The 26,320-nt window shown below is 34.0% G+C and overlaps 1 protein-coding gene across 7 annotated transcripts in view; it reads right to left on the bottom strand.

Annotated features, from left to right (window-relative positions):
* Window positions 1–952: 952 nt before the first annotated feature.
* The window catches only part of ALG5 (ALG5 dolichyl-phosphate beta-glucosyltransferase), a 40,016-nt gene continuing 14,648 nt past the window's right edge, over window positions 953–26,320 (bottom strand). For 5 of the 7 annotated variants that reach the window (XM_039872980.1, XM_039872979.1, XM_039872975.1 and 2 more), the window contains 4 exons: window positions 18,916–18,975; window positions 14,020–14,171; window positions 3,619–3,704; window positions 953–1,158 (listed from right to left, as the gene is read on the bottom strand). In XM_039872980.1, the coding sequence (XP_039728914.1) occupies window positions 1,043–1,158; window positions 3,619–3,704; window positions 14,020–14,171; window positions 18,916–18,975 (414 nt within the window). In that variant the 3' untranslated portion in view covers window positions 953–1,042. Of the gene's footprint in view, window positions 1,159–3,618; window positions 3,705–5,400; window positions 5,583–14,019; window positions 14,172–15,600; window positions 15,737–18,915; window positions 18,976–26,320 lie in introns of those variants that run through there. The other 2 variants (XR_005654963.1, XM_039872977.1) reach the window with 2 other exon arrangements.

The raw sequence follows: 26,320 nt of genomic DNA, 5'->3' as shown, positions 1-26,320 counted from the left end.
GTATATTACTCAGCCATAAGAAGAGATGAAATACTGCCATTTGCAACATGGATGGACCTTGAAATAATCATACTAAGCGAAATAAGCCAGACGGAAAAGGTTGAAAATCATGATATCACTTACATGTGGGATATAAACCTAAAAGCACCAAATGAACAGGACAAACAGAGACTCATGGACATAGACAATGGACTAGTGGTTCCCAGAGGGGAGAGGAGAGGAGAGGAGGAATAATCAATAAAATATTAAAAAATAAAAAAATTTTTAAAATGTTAAAAAAAATTAAGTCAGTTATTTTATACTAAGTGCTTAGTGAATACTAAGTGAATAGTGACTGGCATAGAGTAAGCACTCAGTAAATGTTAGGTATTATTATTAGTTTCTTTAAAACATCAGAAAGACTGTAATTCTGATTTGTGGATTTTTTTGTAATTGCTATTTATTAGTCTTCATAGTATCTCAAAACACGGGCTTTTGATATTAAGTAAATACATTTATTAATATTAAAATACTTTCTTTTTAATAAAGTTTCCAATTTCTAATAACATGAACTCGAGAGGGAAGGAGATAAGTACTGTACACATATGTAAAGTTACGAAGGAGATAAATGAGACTATATGAAGGAGTGGATACCTTTATGACTGAGCCTAAATCCTTTAATATATAAATTCATAATTTTTAAACATATGTTGACTTTATTTTTAAATCCCTGAACACTGTGGTTTATATTTAAGTTCACGAGAATTATGCAAGGCACTTTAAGATTACTTCTGTCTTGTTTAAAAATTTCTCAGAATCAGTTAGTGAAAATTAATCTAAATAAACAAAATTGGTAGCAAAAGAAAATCTGACTTTTGTTAAAAACATCTGAATTTTTTTGTCCAAAAGAGGTATAAAAATTTTTATTTATGGCAGTTTATTCTTTAAAATTATCAAAAGGCAGACAATGGCATAGGTTTATTCCAGCTTTATTTAAAATTTTAATTCAAATGAAATAATGTTACACTGATACATAAGAATACAATTAAAGATGGCAAACAACCTAATTCATTTTCCTGGTTTGTTCAAGCCTCCAGGCACCAGTCATATATCGGAGTCGTATAAAAAGTAGGTCTTTGCCCATTTGAAGCCAGCTCCAAAATGGAACTAATTTAGAACCTGAAATTCAAAAATCATTAAAAATAAATTAACTTAAATGGGAGAAAATATGTCAGTTTAAAATTGTATTTTAGAATTCAGTCTACATGACCTTTGAGAGCTTCTAGTCATCTTAGTTTTATTTATATCATTTATGCATGTATGTATTCATGTACGTATATCTGTTAAACATTTAATTCCATCTATACACTTAAAAATGATTTGGGGGGACCAATTTTCATGTTTTACACACTATTTTTCAGTCTCATATGTACTACAGAGAATCAAGTACATATCTACATATAATACAAGTGAAGATTATTCATGCGATAAGAACTCTAAGACAAAAACCTAATTTTTATTCTAATTCTACCAAAGACTCAATCAGCTAAAACAAATACCACCTTAGCTTGGCCACCTTCTGGTCCTGTGGTGGCCAAGTGGCAGCGGTCCAAGCCCCGCTGACTAAAAAACTCCAACTCCTTGAGCACGTTTTAATATCTTATATTCCGTGATTTTGCCCCTTGAAATTATCTTTTTAGTAAGACAGGAAGAGCCTCCTCGCCACCCCCACAATTTTACAGGTCAGGTAACGGGGGTGCCAGGTGGTAAAGTGACATGGCCAAGACCACAATGCTAATCACTGACAATTTCCCTATTTAAGGCCAACTGCTCTGACTTCTTTCTCATTTTACTTTTTCCTCAGCTTTACTGTGGTATACCTGACAAACCTGAAATACATTTAAAGTGTACAATGTAATCATTTGATATACACTGTGATATGATTACCATATCATGTTAATTAACACATCCACCTTAATTTTATTTAAGTCATTACAAAAGAATTAAATATCTTTGATGTTGAAGTGAGTGGTTTCACTAAAAACAACAAAAACGAAACATCCTGAAGTGAAATGAAACCTGGGAGGATCGAAATTGAAAAGTTCAGATAGTCCTATTATAGGGAGGAGTGACTGACTGCGCACGGCTGAGGGTTCTGGGAAGGACCAATACACAGAATACTCTTTTGAGTCCTGGTTAATAAAAAATAATACATACAAAGCAACTGAAGACGCAGCATAAAGATAAATAAGATTATTTTTACATATGAATTCAGTCTTCATGGTGAAAAGTACAGCCTATGATCAGACTTAAGACAATTTCGTCCAGACCTCTTTCTTTGTCCAAGGCTAAACAGGAATACCAATCTAATCGAATGTCTGATCCACATGTCACAGTGGATCCTTACAACTATTACTTGTCCTATACCTGCACATAAATGAACATCTGTCAGAAGCAAGGTTTAAAATTTCATTACCATCACAGAACTCTGTCAATATTAACCTTATTCTGTATTATTGATCAGGGGAAAATATTATCTTCATTCCAGAAGCAAATAAGGAATTTGAGGTACCCATAATTCGTATTAGGCACAACTATTTCTGTAATACAAATGAGCAAACGATATAAATACAAATACATTTTAACTGTTCCCCACTTCAACTTCCCATGGAGTCTACCCTGGGCATAGATCAGTGGAGACAGGTGGACAGAGCTGATCATGACAGTCTGAGCAGTCTTCTTTCCTGCTTCCCAATCTCCTTCAATCGAGGCTGCTACTGTGGAGATTCTTTCTGTAAACTCAGTGAGTCAGTAAGACTCTAAGAGGCTGGAATTCGTTCTAGACTATATAGCTTATAGGATTTCCATGCTGGTTCTTAACCTTTTTCTGTCCCTAAACATTTGGGGTTACGGAGCAATTCACGGCTTACTGCAACAATGACGCCAGGGGGAAGCCATGCTCACCTTGGGCAGAGGTGACTGTACTGTGAATTTAGGACCATTCTAAGGTAAGCAAAAGAGAAGGCTAGAATATATTTTAAATTCCACAGAGCCAGAGCTGTCTAGCTTTTCTGAACAGAAATTTTCAAGAATTAGGATAAATTTCACATTATTATATCTTAGAGATCTTTCCATTTTTGGATGTATGTACAGATACCAGTAATAAATTATTTCTGAATGGTCTATGGACATTTGGAGTAAAAATTCCTTATTTAGCTTTGCATAATGGTTTGTAGGTACCCAATTGATACTCACTGACTACTGAAATAATACTAAAAACATGGCAAAAACAATAAAGTTTAACTCGAAAGACTATCAACCTAACTTCTAGCCTCAGACCACCATGCTGTTGTCCACTGTAGCAAGTTTTACTGAATTTCTTGGGCAGCGTGGTAGGTCTACTGAAGACCCCAAGGCTGAAAAATATAGAAGGCAGTAAGGCAGCTGATGGGTGGAAGGGATTAGTAGGCAGTATGCTCTGTGGAACTGCCTCTCAGAATCTAGACAGCTGAGGGCCTGATTGGGGAAAGGTGGAAAGATGACCATTAACGCCAGCTGACTTTATTGGATGACTGTACTATCTCACGTCTCCTTCCATCCCCCAGTTAAGATCAGCTGTAACACAAACAATATACTCACCTTCAATTTCAGTCCAATTGACAGCAATTTCTGCTATTGGAATTTTAAAGAATTGTGCTATGTAAAGCAGTTCTACATCAAATGCCCTGAAATAGAAAACATACTGGTATTTATTTTTAAAAAGATAAATAGTGTAATTAAATCTCTACCTTGGCATGTTTTAAAGAAACTTAAATGGCAGATATAAAGTTTACATTATAAAACTGAAGGTCAGATTCACATGATATCAAATAGAAGCTAAACAGTTCAAGAGCTTCAAGGCAAATAAAATAATTTGGTGTGTCACTGCACAATATCTAAATGAGAAATATGGTGTCTCTATCATAACTCAGAAATTCCCAGAGGTAAAAATGGCCTCTTGGGCTCTAAGAGAAAATTTAATTTTGGAAATTTTCATGACTGACGGTTTTTAATCCTGGCTTTAACTAGCTTGAGGTACAGAATTGATAGCATTTTCAACTGATTTAGAGAGCTGATAAAACAGAACTCGGAGAAACTCTGGGACAGAATGTTCTCAGTCATTTTAGAGTTGCTTGATTACATTCTTCTAACACCAAAGGATCAAGGTTTCTTTTCTAAATACAGGGTATTTAGGGCCTGCCTGCCTTTTCCTCTTCATTTCCCCGTGCCAAACTGGACAATCCAGTATCGGTAGCTATTGGAAATGAAGCCAGTTTAGACTAGTCTAAAGTGCCCTTTGAAAATAACTACATACGTACATTGCATTTAGATATATTGTCTCGTTTTTACATACACTCTTAAAAATCCTCTCTAGTCTTAATTCCCAGTTCATCCTTCCTTCAACCCAAAGCTCCTCTTCAGTCTGCCTCTTGGTTTAGGTCAAATCTGTTCTCTTTAAAGTTTTGAATCCTGACTTAGAAGTTTTTCTGAATTCTGCTTACAAAATACTCTCAACCAGCTGCTTCCTTTCACCTGCACTGAGCTCAAAAAGAGAAGCACCCCACCTGTGCTATACTCTTCGTGCTCTTTTAACTTAAGCGCTCAAGTCCTTTACTGTTTGGTTTCATCCCTGAGTTCATTAAGGCCCCACTTTCTAGACTGCATGAAACACACTTCAAACTTCCAGTGCTTGGTTTTAAAATAGTAGCGCAGACAAGAAAATGTCTAAAACCCACTTTTATTTGATTTCCTTGGTTCCAGACAACTTGAATTTTGGAGCTTTGTCCTCTTGGCCAAACTACCATCAGCATGCGTTATGCAACTCGTTTAAATCCCAAGTATTTGGATAATTCAATATGAAAACAATTTTTTAAAACACTTAATACTTTTTCTTATCCTAATATTTACTTAAGATAAAAGCATCTACAAAAGTGTTGTGTTTTTAAAAGGACTATGTAAAACTTCTGTTAACTAGAATTGTGACACTCATGAGAGAAAGAAATAATGTGAATATTAAGTCTGGTGCTTGACTGTTAACTCTCTCCTTTAACACAAAAACAAAAAATTACCTAGTGGGCTCAGTTCTAATAATATTCAATAATCTGAACAAGATTTCGTATTTTTCTAAGGATATCAGTAATAGTTATTTATCAAAGACACAATACAACATAAGGATGAATGAAATGGAGTGGAGGAAATAACACTGATTAATTGATATTACTTTATATTAAAAAAAACTAAAAGGACAATTCATTTTCCAAACTATTATTTTTATTATATCCTTCTTTCCTTAAAAATTTTAGAAGACATGTTTATTTTTTAAAAATTGCAGTTCACATCACCATATTATAAGAGAGAAATCTGTTACAAAAGCAAACATTATAATTAAAATTCCAAGGACTTCTGGGTAGAACTTTATGCTATTACAGAGAAGCAGTATAAGGGTTAGTCTCAAACTAAGATGCTTTCACGTGTTTTGGCAAATGTGGGAGGGCTGAGCCACCACGTTTTCTTTTGCCATTCAGTTCCTGGTGTAGTTAATTACCTCATGGACAGATACATTCCTGGAGAACAAAGAGCATGCTGAGACCCTGCTAAACAAAGCAGCCACATACTTACCCTACAGTTCCCTCCTGAAATCCAACTAAAATTAAAACAGCAATGATGGAATAAAAATTCAAAATGACAGTAATAAAAAACTTTTTCTGAAAGTTAAGAAAGGAACTAGACAAGCAGTAACTCTGAAAAGCAGAAAGTGGCAGTGGGAGAAGCCTAGAGGCAGGTAATGGCTACCAGAAAGCCCCACGAAAGCTAAGGCATCAGAGGATGCAAAGGACATCTACAAGTAAGGGGGTGCAGGTGAGGCGCCAAGCAGGGGGCTCATGGAAAATCTGCATGAGGTTTTCCTTTCCTCCAAATGGGTCACACCTCCTAAGCAGGAGAACAAAGGATTCTACTTTAGTGAAAAAGACAGCCTAAAAGACAATGACAGTTTCCCATACAAAATGGCCTTACTATTTAATCTGTAGTGAAATCTACTAGTAAATCAGAGGCTTTGATCATGCATACAGCTTCTGATGAGCTTTTTAGTACCACACTAAAGACATCTGAGGATAGACTTTAACAATAAAAAGGAACATAAAAAAACTGGAGTGACAGAAACAATATAGGAAAAGTAGAAAATGTCAGTTTTAAATGAGACATCAAGAGAAGCAGTGGAAAATACTAGTCAAAAAACAAGAATAGATTTTAAAAAATTAATACTGGAAATCAAAAAATTTTAGAAAATTAAAAATCTGAGAGCAGAAATAAAAATTCAAATGGTAAAACTGAGGAAATCTCCTCAATAGAAGAAAAATAGAACAAAGGTGAGAAGATAAAATTACAGGCTCAGTAAAGATGTTCCACATCTGTTTCCTAAGAGAACAGAAAAGAGGGAGAGGAATTGTCAAAGAAATGATTAAAGGACATTTCTCAGAAGTGAAGGACAGATTTAGATAGCCTATTAAGTACTCAACAAAACACGTAAAAGAGAGCCATGTTAAATTCCTGACTCATGATATTTCAAAACACCATGGAGAAAAAGCTTCCAAAGGTGGGGACAGAAACAACATACTGTACACAAGAAATCAAGATTCAGGTTATCCACGGGAACTGAACTTCGCAGAACCACTGAATGCTGAAGACAAAGAGAGCAACACTTTCAAAATCCTAAAAAAACGTGATTCCAACCTATATTTTTTTTCTCCAGCTATCTTTCTGACGAATGTGAGAAGAGAATAAAGATACTTTTTCACATGCAACATCTCAGTTTCTTTCTCATATTTTTACAAAGTTTAATAGAGGACATGTCCTACTCTAATAGAGGTATAAACCAAGGAAAAGGAAGTGGGGGCTGTGTCTGCACAGGAGGCCAAAAAACCAAAAAGGTGACCGTCAGCAGGATGTCTCCAAGAATTCATACTCCTGACAGTGTGAGCATAAGTATGTGACAGATCCATAGCATAATAATGTAAGCAAAAAACTCCAGATAGTTATCTTTAGGAAAACAAAAAGTACTCTAACAAGAAAGGTAATATCCACATTGCACCCTGTGGCTCAAATGTGACTCTCTTTATGCAGCTTTAATAATCAATACTGATCTAACCAAAAATTATTTTAAAATAGTATTGAAAGAATAAGTGTGGAGAGTGTACAGAAGTTTAAGAGAACTAAGTACATATCCATTGATTTCCTATTTTGGAAAGTACTATCTAAAACTGAATAATAGAGAAATAGCTGTTTAGACTCATTATTTTGAATGTGAAAACAAATACCGCAAAGAAACAGTAAAGAGTTAAAAGTGGCTATAATTAGGGAGTAGGAATTGAGGAAGGAGGAAGGTGGGGCAACTGTATTTTGTCAGTTATGGAACTGACTTTAAATTATAAATATGTATAACACTGATTAAAAATAGAAAGCATTCATCAGAAGAAAGTACATTTCAAAAAATTCATTTTTAAAATTACTATAAATTGGGTCAAATTATACCTTAACATTAAATAGGAAGACTTTAGGTAAGGTACAGTTGTGAGGATGGACATTATGTATTTATATTTAACATTACGTCATATATATATATATCTAACATTACCCATACTCACGTCTCTAATTCTGAATAAAAGAGATGCCTACAGTGTTTTAACTTCAACTATAATCCTTGATGTTTTCTAATACCTAGAAACTATACTTGGATTTTCTGAAAGTTATGAGAAAAACTTCAACAAATCTTTACAATAAATCTTGTAAGAAACAAGTCTAAGGTGACACTCACATGGAAATAAGTACATGCAAAACTTTGTTTCTATAACTTATGCTGCATGAGAAAAAATATATTTTTTCTTTAGTTTTTCTTGATTTAAAGTGCAAGAACAGAGGCATTTAAATGAAAACCACTGATGAAACATGACTACAGTGAAGGATATACTGCTAATCAAGTTGATACATGCATATTTGGTGGTTCTCCTTTAAAGTACAAAATCAACATAATTGGACCCTAAAGAGAGATAAGAGAGGCTAGATTTTTAAGTCAGGTCAATATTAAGTCAATCAACTCCAAAATAAAAAATTTAAAAGGTATGCACAGCTTCCAGTCAAGATAGGTAAATGCTGAGCTCACCTCCTCTCATGACCACATCAAAGTTACAACTAAACTACAGAACAACTGTCATTGAAAATCACCTGAAGTCTAGATGAGCAGGAGTCCTACAACTAAGGACACAAATGGGCTGGTCCTACACCCACAAGTGGTTGTTAAAAATGAGCAGGGATATGGCAGCTGCAGAGGTCTCCACTGAGGGCGGAGAGGTCCCAGCCTTACATCAGGCTCTCCAGCCCAGGGTTCCAGTGCCGGGAGGAGAAGACTCCACAACTTCTGACTGTGAAAACAGTGGAGGTTGTGGCTGAGTGAAATGGAGAGCTGCAGGAGTCCCAGGTGTTTCTCTTAAAGGGCCTGCACATGAACTCACTCGCTGATGGACTCACTCGCTCTGAGCTCCAGTGCTAGGGCAGCAGCTCAAAAGGTGCCAGGGACATATGGGAGGAAATGAATTGTCTGGCTTCAGGGCGAGGGCTGGAGGGGTGGCTTTCTTCAAGAGAGAAGTAGGACAAAAACCACTGTTGCTTTGTTGAGCCCTCCCACCCTCCCCACACCCCACCTGCAAGTGCAGGTAGGCTCCAAGTCTGAGTATCCATCAACCTGGCTAATACCATTCACTCTGCCCTAGTGATTCCCTGAGACCCCATGCCATCCAACTTTCAGGCCCACCCATGATGCTTCCAGAGGCTTACAAACAGCCTGTCTTGGCTCATGCTATAGATTTTCCTAAAATCTCCCAAAGGTTCTCAAACCACAAATAGGCAGCATTAGGCCTTGGTGTGCCCCATATACCTCTTTCTGAGCAGCCCCCAGCCTGGTACTAGTGGCAGCTAGCCTCACTTTGTAGTTTCGCCTTTCCCAGGCATCTCCAAGGCCAGCAAAAGTGGCAATCATCTTCAGGTCACTTTGTAGCTCATACCAAGTGGCCTCGGGCAGGCCATAGGCAGCGGCTAACCTCAGTTTGCACCAGAGGCCCTACTAAGAGGCCTTAGACCAACACATCCAATGGTCAGCTTCAGATGGTATCAGAGCATCCTTCAAGCACTTTTGCAAATGAAACATCCAAAGGGGAGACTCAGCAGGCACCAGAGTCCCACTAAAGTCCATCTTGCTCCACAGGGTTGGCCCCTGCACAACAGCTCCTCCAATGTAGTCACAGCCAGTCCTCACAATCAATCAACCTGAGAGTCAATCCTTCCTACTGATGTGACAACAGCAACCAAGACTCAACTACAAAGGAGGGTACACACAAGGGGCACACCTGGAGCACCCAGCTCATGTGACCAGGGAGACTGTGCCACTGGGCCCCATAGGATACCTAATACATAAGGCTACTCTACTAAGTCTGGGAGATATAGCAGCCCTTCCTAATACGAAAAAACAAACACAAGTAGGCAGCCAAAATGGGGAGAAAACATGTCCCAAATGAAAGAACAGAACAAAGTGTCAGAAAAAGGATGAAACAAAATGGAGACAAGCAATCTACCAGATGCAGAGTCCTAAACACTGGTTATGAGGATGCTCAATGATCTCTGTGAGAACTTCAGCAAAGAGAAAGGAAATATAAAAATGGAGATAGAAAACATAAAAAAGAACCAGTAAGAAATGAAGAATACATTCTTTATTTCTTCACAGATTCAGTATCGAATCTGTGATTTAGAAGAGAAGGTAACAGAAAACACACAATCAAAACAGCATAAATAAATAAATGAATGAATGAATGAATGAATGAAAACCAAAAAAAATAAGGATAGTTTAAGGGGCCTCTGGGACATCAAGCATACCAAAATTCGCATCATATGGGTACCAAAAGAAGAGAGAAAGCAAGAAATTGAGAATGTATTTGATGAAATAATGACTGAAAACTTTCCTAACCTGGCTAAAGGAAATAAACATACAAACCAAGGAAGCACAGAGTCTCAAACATGGAAAAAAAAAAAAATGAACTCAATTAGGCCCACACCAAGACACATCAAAATTAAAATGTCAAAGGTTAAAGACAAAAAGAGACTCTTTATAAGTAGCAAGAGAAAAGCAGTTACCTACAAGGGAGCTCCCATAAGAATGTCAGCTTATTTCTCCACAGAAACTTTGCAAGCCAGACGAGACTGGCATGAAATATTCCAAGTGATAAAAAGCAAGAACTTACAACCAAGATTACCCAGCAAAGCTATCATTTAGAATCAAAGGACAGATAAAGAGCTTCCCAGAAAAGAAAGAGCTAAAAGAGTTCATTAACACCAAAGCAGTATTATAAGAAATGTTAAAGGGACTTCTTTAAAAAGAGGAGGAAAAAAAAGATCAGAAATATGAATAATAAAACAGCAATAACTACATATCTAGCAACAATTACTTTAAATGAAAATAGATTAAAAGCTCTCATCAAAAGATAGGGTGACTGAATGGATAAGAAAACAAAACCCTTACATATGCTGCCTATGAGAGACTCACTTCTGATCACAAGACACACAGACTGAGGGTGAGGGGATAGAAAAGATAGTTCATGAAAATGGAAACAAACAAAAGTATGGGGTGGCAATATTTACACTGGACAAAATAGACTTTAAAACAAAGGCTGTAACAAGAGACAAAGAAAGACCCAGTTATCCCACTTCTGCGTATTTATCCAAAGAAACCCAAAACACGACTTTGAAGGAACATGTGAATCCATATGTTCACTGTAGAATTTATAGTAGCCAAGATATGGAAGCAACCTAAGTGTCCATCAACAGGTGAATGAATAAAAACAAAGTAGTACATATGTACAAGGGAATATTACTCAGCTATAAAAAAGAATGAAATCTTGTCATCTGCGACAACGTGGATGGACCTAAAGGGTATTATGCTAAGTGAAATAAGTCAGATAGAGGAAGACAAATAGCCTATTATTTCATTTACATGTGTTAACCTAAGGAAACAAATAAAGGAACAAATAAAACAGAAACAAACTCATAGATACAGAGAAGATTTTGATGGTTGCCAGATGGGAGTGGGGTTGGAAGTGAGTGACAAGGTGGAAGGAATTAATCACAAATTGGTAGTTATAAAACAGTTACAGGGATGTAAAGTATAGCATACGAATATAGACAATAATACTGTAAAAATATGCATGGTATCAGATGGGTACTAGATTTATCAGGGTGATCACTTCAAAAGTTACATAAATATCTAATCACTATGTTATACACCTGAAACCAATATAACATCATATATCAGCTGTAATCGAAAAAAAAAATTATTAAAAAAAAGGGCATGTACCTGGACATAACATTTAAGGAAGAAAAAAAGAAAAAATGTTCTGTAAGTTAAAAAAAGAAAACCATAATACCCTAGAACTGTGTTGTCCAATGCAGTAGCCACTAGTTACACGTGGCTACTGGGCACTTGAAATGTTGCTAGTCTGAACTGAGATGTACTGTCATTTGAAGATATAGTATAAAGAATGTAAAATATCTCAACTTTTCTTCATACTGAATGCATTGTGAAATGACAATATTTTTATATTATGTTAAATAAAATACAGAAATGAATTTCATCTGTTTTACTTTTTTAATATGGCTTACTAGAAAATTTAAAATTACATATATAGCTTGCATTCATGTCTTATACTTCTACAGGTTGATCCTGCCCTAGAACAATCCTGACAAGAATCCTTGAAGATTTTTAAGTTATCAATCCTGACTCTAATGTTTTTCACTTGTAAATCCTTCCTTTCAAACTAGAAAGAAACTAGTTTTTGACCCTAGTACTGGACGTAATAGCTAATTGAGAAATATTTAATGCAGAGAGGCTTTACTTCCAAAGTGGCTTCTTAAGTTAGATTCTCTGATTTTGGAGTCCATTAACTATCACTATATTTTAGTCTTCAACGTAATAGAAACACATATCTTAATTTGAAGACCAAATATACATTAGTTTAGATGTTTTAACCTACATAAAAAAGACTAAAAAACACATTTAAATGATAATTTTAATTCTGAAACTACAGTTTCTCTAAAGTTATTGGGGGGTATATGATATCTATTTCTAGGGAAATAACAGATCTTTGCAAATTGATTCGTGAAAGTTGAGAGACTATAAAAAAGAACATTCCCACCATGAACAGAATTCACAGAGAACCCATGACTAACACTAAGTATTAATTTTTTCAACAATATTTATTGAGTACCTATGATGTGCCAGGTACTCTATTAGATAGTGGAATATTCCAGTAAGCAAAATCGTCTAGCTTTTGTGGAGCTTATATTTTAATAAAGAGAAACATTACACAAATAAGAAAAACCTACGTATGTGATAGGGCTACAAAGAAAGGCCTACAGTACTGCAACAGTCTACAAGTAGGGGTATCTAATCTAGTTTGGAGAGTGAGGGCTGGCTGTCCTAAGGATGACCTGAAGGATAGGAGAAGCTGAGAAGGGGGTGGTGAGAAGGAAAGAATCCGCATGTGGAGACTCAGGTGGGCCACACTAGGCAATCAACACTGATATTGCACATTAGTGTACCTCTCAAGGCCATGGGAAGCCACTGAAGGATTGTTAAGCAGAAGAGGTGCATCTGATTTATCACTTTTAATTTTTGAAAAGATCCCTTGAGCTGCAGCACAGGAAATGATGATGTCCTGGATGTTGGTGGTAAGCTGAAGAGAAATGGAGGGACATAAAAGCTAAAATCCATAGGCCTTGCTCATGCACTGGTTATGTGGAAGAGCTGTGGGGGATGCCGGGGCTGAGCACAAGGCTTCAAGCTTCTGAGCGACAGTGGTATTCACAGGTCGAGAGCTCAGGAGAGGTTGGGGATACAGATATGCCGAGGGAACAGCATATTTCAGGACAGAGAGCTGAGAAGTATCTAATGCTGCTGAAAGATTAATTAAGACAATGCATGGTCATAATAAATATGACTACTGAATTTAATAACTTGAGGGTAACCAGATGTTTAGATGGAGTGATGAAGGAAAACCCACATAAGGTGGGGTGAGGAGTAAGTGTGAATGAGAAAATGGAGACAGTGAACACCTACCAGTCTCTCAGGAAAAGATCAGCTAGAGCTAGAGGGGTGTTGGTGGGGGAGCAATGGAGAGTTTTCTTTTTAATGGCAAGAGAAATTTAAACTTGTTTTAAAAACTGATGGGAAAGATGCTGAAGTTGAGAGAACAAACTGTATAAGAAGAAAATAAGCAAACATGATTAGGTAGACGGTGGAAGGAGTATATGGCCATGTCACCCTGAACAAGCCCGATCCTGACTGATCTCGGAAGCTAAGCAGGGTCAGGCCTCATTAATACTTGGATGGGAGACCACCTAGGAAGACTAGGTGCTGCAGGTGTAAAAAATAAAAAAATAAGGGATTGTAAACTGACAAGGTCCTTGCAATCTGAGAGGTCAACCAAGGGTTGCCTCACCTAAAAAAATCAATCAATCAATTAATTAATTAATTTAAAAAGAAGGTGGAAGGGATGCAGAAGTCAAAGGATTGGTCTTGGGCAGGAAGGAGAACTTACTCCTGCAAAAGGAAGCACAGGAGAGAAAGTGGGCGCCCTCTTTTGCTTTGATATTTCTGAGCTTTTTCTTTTTTCCTCAAAGAAAAAAAGGAAGCTTAAGGAAACAGGATGTTTTCAGACCTTTCAATTTACACTGTCCATAATTAAGGTGAATTCATAATTTTATACCTGATGTTTGGTTTGAGATTTTCGAAATAAGACTCAACCCAGTAAAAGTATAAAGGCACAGATTCAGTTTACATATATAAGTGTCAATTTTGTTTAAACCCGGATGTTCATTACGAGGATACAGGGCTGCTTCTCATTACTTGGGAAAATTGCTGTATAATAAGATATACCCGATACATTCCAGTTAGGAACCTACCATCGTTCAATGTGTAGAGATGAAAACGTCCGTGAAGCTGCTTCTCGAGTTAATAATTTGAACCCACACTGTGTGTCCCTGATTCCTTTGACACAAAGAAACCACACCAGAAAGTGGAATCCATACATGAGAAGAGTACGGAAGTAAGAACGCTGAAACAAAGACAATATAAATGACTTTTCCATTTATCTGTAAAGGAGACATTGAAAATACCTGGCTGTAAACAACCGCAATCAATATTTAATTGGCTGGGTAGATCTTATATAAAACACCACTGGTTCCATTAGCTGCACTGGCACAGTATATTAATAGAAATCGTGAAGATGCTGTCTGCTCAGAGCAATGCAGAGGCAGTAAAGAAGTAGTAACTCATTCTCTGGGAATTGCATCAGACAAGAACCACGGTGCCAGTGTGAGGTCAGAGCTTCGGTCTCCCAGAAGAAGCACAGCATAGCAGTTTTGGGCTGCTATGAGCAAGGAGAACATCTCATTCACCTACACATTTTGTGCCTCTTTGCCTCAAATATATTTCAGTTTCAAAAAGGTGAGTTACCAGAATATCTTGAAAAACAAAACAGTAAGATTTGAACCTCAAGTTCAATACTTAGCTAATGAAAATACTGATAAAAGAGGTATAGCATAATGTCACAAAAGTTAGAAACTAACAAAGAATTTGAAATAAAAACCCAGTCTCTCTAATTGGGTATGACACATATCTTATAAAACAGATTTTAATGATTAAGTTCTTTAATACTTTGAATATTAAACTTAAGTAGTCTTTAATCCTGAGTATTCACCATTGGTATTAGTGATTAATTTTATTTTTAGTAATAGCAGAACATAACATTTCATTATTAACACTCCAAACTTTAAAACATTATAATAATAGATCATTAATTATCATTTTATTCAAGACTTTCCTATTTAGAATTTAAAAAGACAGGATCTCTTTAAATTTTCTATAATTAAGGTGAATAGACCCATGGAAAGATACATTACACATGGCCAGTAGAGTCTATGCAGAATATTTAATTTCTCATTCTAGTAAATAAAGGCCCCTTCCTCCTTTTGGCTTTTGTTTTTCATTATTGCCATCTTTAGTATCATTCTTCATTTACACAGCTTTTTCTGTCATCATGGAACAGAACCATGACTCAACACTGTTAACACGATATGAGTAGAAACAAAACTACTACACTAAGCGGACCTATACTCAAATCCTGGTTCCATAATAATTAGCAGGGTGACCCTGAGCAAGTTATTTCCACTCTCCACATCTATCGAATGGGAACGAAAATGCCTACCTCACATAGTTATTTTAAGGATTAACTGAGATTAACCAAGTGTTTGGCATAGGAAGTAACAGGAACTCAATAAATGTTTTTAATAAAGGAAGAAAGCTTGAAAACTCACTTTAACCTTCTGACCACAATTTCACTTGTGTATTAAATAGGGCAAAAAGGGGCAGAAAAATAAAATACTTATCGATACAGTATGCAAAACAAACTTTTTGAAAGGATCTAACACTTCCCATTTATCACCTAGAATCACTAGTTATGTTTTGATGTAAATATATCTTACCTCTCTAAGTAGATAGGGCAGAAACCTCATCTTAATATACTTTGGGAATCTCACAACAGCTGGCTCAGTGCCTTCCATGTAAAATACTTCCAATAAATACTGGTTGACTGATTAAACCTCCAAAAGAGCATTTATGCTTAGGAAAGGAACAAATAGAAATTGAAAGATAGAAAAATAAAAATTAAAAGGTAGAAAAAATAATACCTATATTCTCCTTGAACGATTTTTAATATGATAAATGAGCTTTATAGTTATAAAATAAAAAGATTCATGACTGCTTTTGCTTGGCTGTTGATAGAATTTTGTTTGTTGTAGGATAACGGCTATTTTTAAAAAACTAGAAATGTGGAGTTCACATGGATACCTTAACTTATTTGATTTGTAACATATTTAAATGCATAAGATGACAAACTAGAAAAAGGAGAATTTTTAATTTTAAAAACTTGGAAAAATGTCTTAAAATTTAGAAGACATCTAAAATATATTATAGGATATACAGTTAAATAAAGCTAACAAAATCACAGAATAACATGAACTTCTCAAGTAGATGTTTAAAAACATGAAGAAAAAATTTACTACTTCAATATTAACAATAACTTCTCTGTTTATGAAACAAATAAGACATTCAGGTAAAATTTAAAGCTGACTGGTAATTTCATTATCTTAAAATAAAAAGTTCAAAGAAGTCTCAAGACTTAAGCAAAGACTTGTCAAAGAAAATCTAAAGATGTCAAATAGATAGTAATGAATTCTATTTTGACTCTTTTAAGAGTGATAAATTCAAGAAAATCCAGATAACAAACACTATCGTTACATCTGTTATACAGAACAAATGGGAATATGAACACATTAAAGGATGCTAAAAGACCCATCAGTGCTGTATCACGTTCATCTTCCAAGAGAGCAATAGAACAGGGTTAAGTGAGAATGTGTATACAGCTATGTAGGAAAGATAAGTCTAAGAACTATGCATTTAAGCTACTGAAGTAGCTGTTTATTATCTTGATTATTAATTCTTTTATAACTTTTTCACTGCCCACCATACAAAGGTTTATATTACCGATGACACGTTAAGAGAGAACCCAAGTGGCTTGGAAATGGAAGGTCATGCTGCGGTTTCTAGGCCATGTGGCAGATGTGTGTGTTGTCTCTTGGAGAGAACCTTCTACAAGTCACATAGGGTTCAATGAAAGCATCTAGACTTGAACTACAAGCCTACTGAGCAGCAGCTGTACATAGCACCTGCAGCAGACAACTGCTGATCTCTAGTCAGTGGATCAGTTTATTCTTTCTTTATATAAGAATAAAAGAGTAGCAGCCAATCCTGTGGGATCCAAACGCACTAAATCAATCACTTAGTTTTAGAGAAGGAGGAATGGATAGACATGAAAATATTAATTATAAACACGCAGACCCTGGGATAGAGCCCTTGATGTCTGACAAAAACCAGAACTGGGTAAAAGATTTAGACCATAGCACAGTCTCATTTAAATACTATTCTAGGAAAAAGTCAGAGTTTTCAATAGTTCTAAGTGAAAAGAATTTACAGCATTAAAAATAAAACCAAAAAAACAGTTCCTTTCTATTGCCACTCACAATAAACACAGGTCCCAACTATCTCTTGCACTGATTACTTCAATACCTTCTTAATTACTGCTTCCTATTTCTCCAACCTTGCTTTATCCTTCACCAAGCAGATTATCCTTCCTCCCCCATTATTAGTTTTAAAAAGGAAAAAAATTTACTGACAAAACCATTAAATTAATATCAGTCTATTTTCATTAAGTGCTACTATTTGCATAGATATTTTTATATAATTATACTGTATTTATAATACCATACTTTTTTTATATGACCTACTATTTTAGGTATTTTCCCATGTTATATAGTTTCCATTTTCATCTATTTTATTGTCTGCATGGTATTTCATGCAGAGGAAATATATTTTCTAGTGTTGGAATTTAGTATTTCATACTTTTTAGTATTTTATAATTATAACTAATGTGCTGAATATCTTGGACATATATTTCTTTTATCTCTCATGTATCAGTAAAATGATGAAGTTGGACTAGCTAATCTCTAAATTCTTTGTTTTAAATTTCTAAAAATATGATATTCTCTATGGTTAATAGATTAATTTTTTTCAAATACCAATGAAAGTCCATAGAGATATAGAATACTGGACTAGATGCTGAAGATGTTAAATAATTTATTTCTTAAAAAAGGAGAGTGTAGGTTTCCACATTTAAGCATAATCCTTAAGGTTTTATGACTTTGCCATCAGTTTATCTTGAAAAAAATTAAAATTTCTTAATATTTTACTTCAGAATCATTGAGGGAAAAGTTCAATCTTTTATTCCACTGGTTCTCAAACTCTGGTATGCATAAGGAAATTGTTAAAAATGCAGGCTCCTGGTCCCATGGCCAGAGTCTGATTCAGCGTGTCTGGAACTAGCCTAGAAATATGCATTAAAAAAACAAAACAAACAAAAAAACACCTCCTGAGATAATTATGACCTTGTACTGAAAAATACAGCTTTATTCTTGATCTATTTGACTACTCTAGTAGAGGAATAGTAAGAAAATAATGGATAATTACTGGGCTTGATACACTAGGCTTCCATCTCTAAGTAAAAAAATAATTAAAATTAAAAAAAACCATTGCCGAATCACTACAATGTACACCTAAAACTAATATAATATTGTTATGTCAATGGTAAATTTTTTTTTAATTAAAAAAAACATAGTATAGAATAATTCTTTAATATTTATTCCTTCAAGTTACTCCAGCTTTTCTAGCCTAATCTATAAATTACAAAATGAACAATTTATTGTCTTCAGTGATTTTTTTTTTTAATATTCCAGAAAGGGCAATTACAACTTGTCAAATTTTAAGGTGTAGTGTTTTTCTAAGATGAACAAAGTTAAAAAAAAAAACTTTTAACTTTGAATGAAACCCAAAATATAATACTGAAGTGTGCCAATATGGAAAAACTGATAGGTTCAAAATGAATCATTTAGAAAAGTTTGCCATATATCATAACTGAAAGGAGACTCTGTGTGTCTTAAAAAAATATATCAAAAAGAGCTGCTTGCATCCAAAGTCAAAGTCTACATTCTTATTGTATACTCGTTAAAAAAAAATCAATTCTTAAATGTGCTAGTCCTTCAAAAACTTTCCAAAAAGAAAGTTATTTTGTTTTCTTTTGAGAGGAATCTCATTTTTATGAGATTAAACATGAAAGCTTACTTCACGCTAATGTATATGTAAAAAAGGAAAAAACTACTGATCTATCCAGTTAATGAAAGTCTCACCTGAGCAATAGAGTCCTTTTTCAAATGAGCTCGTGACCCACATGCAATAGCCATTTGATCCTGATGAAAAAGGAAAAAGCAATTAAAAATGTCTCAATATTTAAATTTCATTAATAAAAATATTTATTTCAATGTAAATATCTTATATTTTAGAAACTGATTTTTTGAAAAGTAATATTAAATATCCTTAAAAGTTTACTGAGGAGTTCATAATATGTACTGCTTCAAGAAGCCTAACTGTATTTACTAAGAAGATACTATTCAAGGATAAATAAAAGGGGCATGTATTATTTCAAAATCCATCTATCTAAATAATTTTTCTAATTAAATGTACTATATTAATATAAAAAAATTAGAATTAGAAAGAAGAGTTATCTGTAGATGGTGTGATTTTATAATCATTACATTCTAAAAAATCTAAGAATATCAACTGAAAAACTACTAAAATAAGTGATATAAATAAGTGAATTTAAAACGATGAGTGGGCACAAATAAATATATACATGCACACAATATTTTAGCCTTTATCTATACAAACAATAATCAAAAGATAAAATGCAAGAAAAGGCAGTATTTTCTATTGGTAAATAGGAAAGGAGATGAGCTCTAGTATATTGATTTCTTATAATATCAATAAAGAAAAATCTAGAAATAAACTTTATAAGAAATGGAGCAACATCTAAATTAAAAAAACATGTAAATGCTACTAAGGGAAACAAAAGAATCCAACACACAGAAGGGCATACCATGATCATGGATTGAGAGGATATGATGACAGCATTAAAAAGTCAAAGTTCCCTAAGTTAACCTTTAAATTTAAGGCCATAACAATAGAAATACCAAAATAATTTTTTCATTGAACTAGAGAAGCTGATTTGACAGTTAATATTGAAAAATAAAGAACTAAGAAGTGCCAGGAAAATTCTAAGTGTGAGGAAGGACTATTTCCAGAGGATTCAAAATATATTATGAAGACACAATAATTAAAACTATTATTTAATAAGGTGCTGGAATGTAAACAGATAAATTCATGGACCAGAACGGAGAGGCCAGTAACACACACACACTGAACGCACGAGTACTTAGAATATGATAAAGATGACATTTCAAGTCAGTGGGAAAAAGATGCTGTGGGGCATCTTGGTAGCCATTTGGAAACCAAATCGAAGCAGACCTGAGCCTCATACTGATGAGGATACAGTCTAGATACATCAAATATTTAAGTGTAAAACAGAAATAAAAATTTTAAATCTCAAGGAAGGCAAAAGCACACAACTCAAAAGAATAGATCAATTTAACAATAAAATTTTTTTAAAAAATTGTTGTGTGAAAGAACCAAAATACAACATTAAAAATTAAAAGACAAACTGGGGGAAAATCTTGGTAATGTATATTACCAAGACAAAAGGCTAACTTCCAAAATGCATAATGTGCTCCTATAAATTATTACGAAAATTATTTGATAACTCAGTTGGAAAAGAGGCAAAGGCTATGACCAGAGAGTTCACAAAAGAGGAAATGAAAATAGCTCTTAACTTAAGTGAAAAGATCCTCAAATCACACTTACACCAAGAGCAATGCAAATAAAACCTATCAGTTCTTATTATACTGTGCCTACATACACTATATGTAAAGGAATTTGAAAACTATTAACAAAATCACAAATATACATAAAATTTGACGTAGCATTTCCACAACTAGTGATTCTTTCTATAAATAAATCTGCTTATGTGTAAACTGACATTCATGCAAGGTTAATCATTTCAGTATTGTTTATCCATCCAAAGGGACTAGCTAAGAAGCTGTGAAAGAATGAGGAAGTGCTCTGAGGTATACAAATGGCTCAATCTCCAAGATAAATTGGTAAATGGAAACAACAAAATAGCGTATGGTGCATTACAATTTGCACGCTTAAATAAATAATATACACATCTTCCAGATGGATATACAAGAAATAGATAAAACTGGTAATTTCTGGAAGTAACTGGTTGACTGAGAAATGAAGGGTAGAGCTAGTTTCACTGTATGTATATCTTCTTATACCATTTGAATTTGGAACCATTCACTAAAATAAATACAATTTAAAAGTGCTCACTATAAAAAAATTGGCAAGCATTTAAATTTACATATACAATAAAACTTTATTATGAAAACTCATGCATAATCTCACAACCTAAAAGCAGCCACTGCTAACATTTTGTTAATTTTCTTGTGGTTTTTTTCCCTCTGTATTTAAGAAACCACAGCTGAAATATACTCATATATATCATGCTCTTTTTCATTTACAATAACCTAAAAATTTCTTGTATTCAAGTTCGGTTTTTTAAAATATTTTATTGTGGGTATTTCCAAATACACACAAAGTAGAGAGGATAAGAAAATGAAGCTCTATGTACCCACAACCTGGCTTCAACACTTATCAACACATGGCCAACGCCGATCTTGCTATCTCTAAAGCCCCTCACTACCACCTCACCCAAATCAGGATCACACCAAAACAAATCTAAGCATCAAATATTATAAATTAATATGTATGTCAATCACAATACCCTTACCATACTGAAAACATTAATAATTCCTTAACACCATTAAATATATATTTAGTTTTCATATTTCCCAATTATCTCATAAATAGTTTCAGTTTGTTCAAATCAAGAGCCAAATAAAACTCATTTGAACTGGTTGGCATTTCTTTTATCCATGAGTTCCCCTTATGTCTTTTAAATTTTTTTCTTTTTTACTGATTGAATCTCTCTCATGACATTTAACATGTTCCTTTGTTCTATGTATTTCCTGTAAACTGGTTGTTAGAGTTAGAGGCTTGATAAGATTTAGGTTTCCTGAGAACTTGTCATAGGAGTATTGCATGTCTGTCTTTCTTTGTCTTCATTGTAAGGACAATATATTTCACCATATATACCAGCCACATTTTCACTGTTTGCCTATGTGTTGACCATTTCTAATTTCATGTTATTATTAAAAATGCCTAAAAGAACATTTTGAATATAAAACTCTTAACTGCATTTGGTTTTCTTTCTTTGGAAAGAGTCGTGAAGTAGAATAATCAATTAAAAATGAATGTTTTTAATGTATATGGACCAAATTATTATTTAAAAGGCTCCTGGGTATGACTGACTATTTCATCAAATTTTGCCAGGTCTAATTATTCTCATTTTAAATTTGCTAATTTGTCAAGGGGAAAATATAACTACATGTGATCTCATTTCTTTTTTTTTTTTTAAATAAAAAGGTAAAATCTGGGGAATTTTTATTACCCATCTATATTTTCTGTGGAACTTACCTGTTATATACTTTACTTACTATATAATAGCAAGAATAATTTCTTTCCTTCTTTTCCTGGCAGAGGTATTTTGAGAAGGGAAAGAATGGTTTTCTTAAAGAAGAACCACATTAAAAGTTCAAGATGGTATATAGCAAGTAAGGAGCAGTAACATTACTAGCAACAGATTAAAAAGGACATCCTTTCACCTTTCAGAGACTGAGTAAATATCATTTAATTAAACTAAAAACAAATCAGAACCAAAAGCTTTCATTTAAAATCTTTTTTTTTTTTTTTTACCATAAGTCTCTAAAAGCTTTTAAGAGAGTTTTGTATACCTGAAGTTCTGACGTAAGAACAGAATCTTTGATATTGATCTCAACATTGGGTAGAATTCATCTAAATAGCTTTTAGAACAGTTAGCTACTGTTCAGCAATCTAAGATATTCTTGTTCTAAAAACTGTCCATATTAGAAAATATATGTATACATGGAGTCTCTTTCTTTTAAGTCTCTTTAAGAGTATCACTGGATTTCTTATGGTATTAAAAAAATAAATATTTTTAGTTACTATGACAACTGGCTAAGTGGTAAAAGTGGTACTTACTGTACTGTATTCTAGAAAGAAATGCTTAACCAGAATCTCTTTTTCCTAGTACTTCTTTAGTTAACTCTTTTCTCTCAATTCAGAGACAAGGAACAGCCTTGAAGAACTAGATAAGTCCAATTTGCATTAACAATCATAAACAGTAACATTAGAATTAACTCTGAAAATCAAGCACAAAAACTGAAGTTAATAATTTCGAGGTAATGGTTACTGAGTGCTGAACACATGCTAAACACTAGACAAACAGTTAAAAATTTCATCATTACCTCAGGATTATGAATTTAGGCTCACTGTCCTTATGTCAGACGAGGAAAGTGAAGTAGATGGATTAAATTGCTCAAGTTCACATCAAATTTGAACCTAGGTCTATTTTAAAATTTGCTTTTTTCATTTAATTATGTGTAATAGTCATCTCACTTAATATGGTTAACATGTTTCCTATAGTTTTTCTTAATGTAATTTTACTCCATATCCCTTTCACATGTTACCTTTAATCATTTGTGGTATTAAAAACCTAAAAACTAAGGTTATTGGAACTATGTCTAAATGGGAATTTAAGATCCAACTCATAGCCTGAGGAATTACTCTAAGGTTATGGTGTACAGACTTCTTGTCATCTATTTTGCCTGTTCAGGAATTTTTTATTCTATTTTGGATAGTTAAGACACTAAACAAATAATCATTATATATTTTGCTTAGAAAAATTACTATAAAATCAAGCACGTTTTTATTAAAAGAATAACGACTGGCTAGGAAATTGAAAAGCTTAGAGAAAAACTTTGCACGAGACAATAGAAATAATATGTTTTGAACTAAATGAAAATCCCTATTTTATTCGTCATACAAAACTCTACTTAAATTATGTATATTTAGTTTAAAACTTTAAAAGAACAATTATCTTCAAAAGGAATTACAGATGACTTTTCTAAGTTTATCACATAAAAATAATCAGACCAGAATCTGCGACCTGACTACTCTGAGAGGAAATACAAGTAAGAAGTAGTAGCAAACTTCTTTTTGTTCAATTAAAATCAGCCAAGAAGAAAGAAAATATTAGAATCCATTGACGAACATATAGGAGAGCCTGTCAAATCAATACTGTAAAAGACACTTAAGTTAACTACTGCCATCTAGTGGCTCAGCTAGGTAGCCACTATGGGACTTGACCACTTTGAATTCCATGTTCCTGTTTCATTATTTTTACAACTATTCTAGTCAATACTGTTATTGTGGAAATATATGGAAGGCATGCTTATGGAATTTGTGGCTTAAATGAAGTGAGAAGGAAACAGCAACTGCATTAAAGACAGAAAAAGAAACTTGAGAAACTGAAATTGAACATGCTGACATCTAACGGGGATAAAGAGCCACACTTCCATTCCTAAATAAAACAAAGCAAAGAAACACAGAAACGAAAACAACTATACCAGTGTAAGGATGGGGAGACAAGTTTCAATGGCAATGGACATGAAAAAGAGTTGGCCAATGAAGTAACAATGTCATGTGGTAACCAGATTCACACCAACTGAAGCATCTGCAGTGGAAAATGACCAGGATAATAAGAAAAAAACATACACTATTTAAAAACTGGAAGCATTATTAACAGCCTAAAATAGAGAAGACAAATGAAAAACAGCTTTTACTCTCTGAAGAGCTGTCACAAAAAGGAGTAGACTGTTTTGTGTGGCTACAAAAACAAACAAACAAAAAACAAAACAAACTAAAGGTGTTGATTAAAAGGAAAGAGATTTGCATTTAATGTAAAGAGAAACCTGGGCTGCCTGGGCATCACAGGAGCTACACAAGCATAGACTCAAAGTCTACTTCTTAGTTATGAAAAGTTTCTGATATTAAATGACTGAATTAAACCAAGGATGTGCAAACTACATCCTATGGCTCAAATCTGTCCTGCTCCTTATTTTTGTAAATAAAGTTTTACTGGAACAAAGGCATAGCCATTCAGTTATGTGTTGTCTGTGACTCCTTTTTGTGCTACAACCAGAGTTGAACAACTGCAACAAAGACTTATGGCTTTAAAAGCTGAAAACATTTACTAAATGGACTTTTATGGGAAAAGTCTGCCAAAAAGTCTAGATTACATAATCAAAAAGATTCCTTCTAATTCCTCTAGGCATATTAGCTTCAGATTGTAAGTTTTCTGAAAGCAATGACTGACTTTATTAGCTCTGTCAGAATCATAAGTAGACGGGGTCCCACTTCAAAAGTAATTGTCAAAGACTTCAGTTTTGGAACTAAACTACCTATCATTTATCTGCCTCCTTTTTGCCTTCTCCAAAAAGTGTCATATGATGCATATTGACAAAAATTCTTAATAAACTGAGTTCAAATGAATTCAAATTGTGTTGTTGTACTCTTAATTAAGCATATCTTGAGGTAGACCAAAGTTATGAATTAACAGCTTAATCCTAATCATATGCTTTAGTCCTTTAAAACTCAACAGTTTATAGTAACAATGCAGTAAACTGAATTATGATAAGGAAAAAAGGTGGTATCAGAACACCTTTCCTTTTCAGAGTAGTATAAAGGGAACTGAATTCATAAGACAACTTTTTTCCTGTTTATTGTTTGGTTTAGCCTTATTGATTTAGCCCCCTAACTTTGGCTAAACCATTTGACTTTTCTTTGCCCTATTACAGAATGACATAAAATCAGGTGCTAATAATTTGACCCCCTGGTCCTCCTCTCTCTTATGGTTCCCCAAGCTAGAGGGATAATGCAGGAAAAACGTTTATCTAGTCTTGTGGGTACTCTGGGGTAAACAAAGAAATCACACCCAACATCTTCATCAGTTGAATTTTTCCTTTAGCTTATCACGATTACCAAGAGGTGGAAGAAGAAATACTTTTTTTAGTAAGAGTGAACATGTAAAATATCCAATAATAATTTCATATCATATGGCACAAGATAGCAATGTCCAACAGAACTTTCTGTGATGATGAAAATGTTCTATATTTGTGTGAGCCAATAAAGTAGCTACTAAGCCAGATGTATTTGAAATGTGGCCAGTGAGACTGAGGAACTAAATTGTACTTAACTTTAATTAATTTAAATGTAAATAGCCACATGTGACCAGTAGTTACTGTTTTGAATAGCACTGGTAAAAGGGATAGCACGGGTATGGGATATAAAAAAGAATTGTATTAGTTAAGTCATTTAGTAACTTTAAAGAAAAACTGCTGGGAAGAAAGGGGGAGTGGGTGACAGTGGAGGGAGAAACAGAATACTTCACAAACCATGAAATTAAATAAATAGATAATTATGTCTAGAGAGAAGGATATAAGGTGAGTTTTTGTAATTATTAATTTTGTTTTGGGGGTTTTGCTTTAATGGGTTTTATACGTGTTTTATTTTTTTATTGTTTAGTTTTTGCTATAACGAATAGGGGTATTTTAACCAATATTTAATAATAATAATAGCTAAATTAGGTCTATTTCATTCATGGATAGTTGTACTGGCCTGATGTTAATTTGGCCTCAATTTGTTTTCTTAGTTCTGCAA

Source organism: Pteropus medius, unplaced genomic scaffold (genome assembly GCF_902729225.1).
Source record: "Pteropus medius unplaced genomic scaffold, Ma_sr-lr_union100, whole genome shotgun sequence".
Classification (NCBI taxonomy): domain Eukaryota; kingdom Metazoa; phylum Chordata; class Mammalia; order Chiroptera; family Pteropodidae; genus Pteropus; species Pteropus medius.
This window is presented reverse-complemented; position numbering and strand designations above follow the sequence as displayed.